Source organism: Phyllostomus hastatus, unplaced genomic scaffold, assembly GCF_019186645.2.
Source record: "Phyllostomus hastatus isolate PE091 unplaced genomic scaffold, TTU_PhHast_1.1 phas_scaffold_200, whole genome shotgun sequence".
Lineage (NCBI taxonomy): Eukaryota > Metazoa > Chordata > Mammalia > Chiroptera > Phyllostomidae > Phyllostomus > Phyllostomus hastatus.
The window spans coordinates 11,454,008-11,456,838 of NW_025334016.1; the positions used below are offsets into that span (position 1 = coordinate 11,454,008).

General features: G+C 48.4%; 1 protein-coding gene across 1 annotated transcript; it reads right to left on the minus strand.

The window, feature by feature from the left end:
- Nucleotides 1-56: 56 nt before the first annotated feature.
- Nucleotides 57-2,528, minus strand: NDUFB11 (NADH:ubiquinone oxidoreductase subunit B11). The gene is made up of 3 exons (XM_045860546.1): nt 2,070-2,528; nt 444-574; nt 57-281 (listed from the first exon to the last, which is right to left on the minus strand). Exons 1-3 carry the CDS (start codon nt 2,274-2,276, stop codon nt 158-160), a joined length of 462 nt encoding a protein of 153 aa, XP_045716502.1. The 5' UTR covers nt 2,277-2,528; the 3' UTR covers nt 57-157.
- Nucleotides 2,529-2,831: the final 303 nt, after the last annotated feature.

Here is a 2,831-nt window from a genome sequence, read left to right on the forward strand (position 1 = left end):
AAGGCCTGACACCCCCGCTCCCAGATTCCCCTCACAACAAAATTAAGACCAGCCAGTCAGAATTTCAGTCCCTTTAATAAGGTGCTCTGCGAGGAGGGCAGAATGGCAGGCAGGGAGTAAAGAAGGTGGTGCTTCTTGAACCTCACTGGGCATCCAGTCAGTCCTCATCTGGCAGCTGGATCTTGCTGGGGTCAAAACAGTTGGATTCCATGATAGGAAGGCCATTGGCCTCTCGATATTTCACAAGCCTTTCAGCTTCCCGGCGGGCCCATTCATGCATCCTGGAGACAGCAGCATAGGGGGAAGACATGAGGAAACCTCACTGGATATCAACCCCTACCTTAGCTCCCCATTCCTTAATGGTGTGGGACAGGATTCCTGGTTTTGACCTCCATCCCTACCTCTGCCCCCACCCATCCCCTTCTCTCAGACACCCTATGCACCTGTAGTCAGGCAGATAAGCCACAAAGGTGCTGCCAAAGACCAAGACGATAGAGAAGCCAAAGAAGAAGACAACCCGCATGTTCCAGACATCCATAACAGGGTCCTTGTCGTAGCCGTGGGAGTCTGGGTTCTATGGAATAAGAAGAAGAGGTCAATGAGGGCTTCCTACCACTCCACAAAGCCTTATGCTGGCCCTGCATGAGATGGTCTCCAATTTCACCTGGGACCAATCTTCCCTCCCTTCCTAAACTCCTCTCTTTCTGTTCTTAGGACTTGTCAAGCTGCTTCCCATCACGGGGTCTTTGCACTTGCTGTTCCCTCTGCCTGGAAAGCCTTTTCCCCAGATCTCATCATGACTGTATCTGCTTCCTCATTCAAAGTTTTGGCTTCATCATCACTTCTTATAGGAGGCATTCCCTAGTCACCTCAGCTATTAAATTGAACTATAGGAAATTGCCATTTTCATACGTCTAAATGGTTGAATATCAGCCATTTCCTATGGCTTAGCCCAATAAAATTACTCCCTATCTCCAAGACACTCTCAATCCACTTATCCTGCTTAACATTCTTTCTAGCATTTATTAGTTTACCAAAGTAGTATCCCCAGATCCTCTATCACTTTATCTTATATTATCAATTACTTCTCTAAATTATCATTTTCAAATATTTCACATATTTATTTTCTGTGTTTCCCACTAACATATAAGCTCTACAAGAGCAAGGGCTTTGTCTGATTTCCACACTACTGAACCCCCAGGGCCCTGAACTGTGACTGGCATACAGTAGGCTCTCAATACATATTTTACAAAATGAATGAATGAATGAACAAATGAATGAGGTTAATATTGATAAGGTATCAATCTCTTATGTGCTGGGTCTTTTCACATACACAAACTTCACAATATCCCAGTGAGGTGGAAAGTGGCAATGATAATTAACACCTTCTAATGCTGAGTACTTATTAAGTGCTGGGTGTTGTTCTGAGTATTTGACTTATTTAATTACACGAGGCAGTGTAGTGTTTTATTTTTTCAAAGATGTCCTAATACTTTCCCTATTTTACAAAGAAACTGAGGCACCAAGGGGTTAAGTTAATTGACCAAGGTCACACAGGCAAGTAACTGTCAGTGCCTGTATTCCAACCCAGGCATTCTGATTTCAGAGCCTCTGCTAAGTTCAAATACTGTTCTGTCGCACATTCAGTTATGCGAACTTGGGCAAGCCACTTGACATCTGTGCTTCAGTTTACTCATTTATAAAATGAGTATACTAATAGTACGTACGGTGTAGACTTGTTTTGAGGATAGGATAAGTTAACGTACGTAAAAACTGTTTAGAACACTGGCACCAATCAATATCGGTGTTTAGTATTATTGTTATATTGCTACTAGTGTTTTGAGCACTACCCAACTGGTACCCGTCTACAAAATAAAGCCAGTGTCGCCTCTGGCTCTGAACCAAAGATAACGAGGGAGAAAGGAGGAAAGTAAGCTAGGCAAAATACCCAAGTCTTTAACGACTTCACGAGCTGCGCAATCCTCAACCGCCTAAGAAAGTCCTTAACGGCGCCCCGTCCGCCGGCCCCCGACTGACCCTACCGGCGTCCCGTTTCCCCTCTGTCTCACCTTCTCATACAAGTTTTCATCCTCCGGATCTGGGTCCTCCTGCCAGTGCACAGTCGGTTCCGGTGCCCGCTTTCCCACCACAGTGGACGGGGCTATCACAGCCCTGGCAGAGCTGGATTCCCAGCGAACCCGGACAGCTAAGTGCCCTCGCGTCGCCGCTGCTGCCAAAAGGCGGCGAGAGCTCAAACCTAACAGCCGGGCCGCCATGACAGATCGTTCTGCAAGCTCTCAGGGACGGGGACGGAAGTGCGGCTCTGCGCAGCTGCAGTTGGCCCGAACGGGATAATTGTCACTCTGCTCCCACCGCACTAAATAAGTCTCGGGTCCGTCTAGATTTTGTTTTCAAGTGAGTTAAGGCGCTGAGCAGCCCTCTTTCCTCCCTCTGTCACAGCCGCATTGGAGCAACAATCTCCCGATCCTCTAGGTCAAGCTATGGGAGTTCCGCCTGAGCGATGTGCTCCTTTACTTGCTGAGAAGAAAACAGTGACATTTAGGGGAGGGGGGTCAGTTCCCAGCCAATCACACAAAATTTCCCTTGCCCTCTGGGGGAAGGGGCAGAGCTTCCGTTTGTCTTTCATAGTTGAAGGAAGCCAAGCTTAAAAAGTGGGCCTCGCCGGATTGGCTAATAGCTACTCCTTTCCTCGACGCTGGGCGGGGGAGCTCACACGGGGCACGGGGCGTGGGGAGGTGGCAGCCGCTTGCCAATCAGAGCGGCCCAGGGCTGGCCCTTGGCGGATGGCGGCCAATAGACGCGGCCAGCCA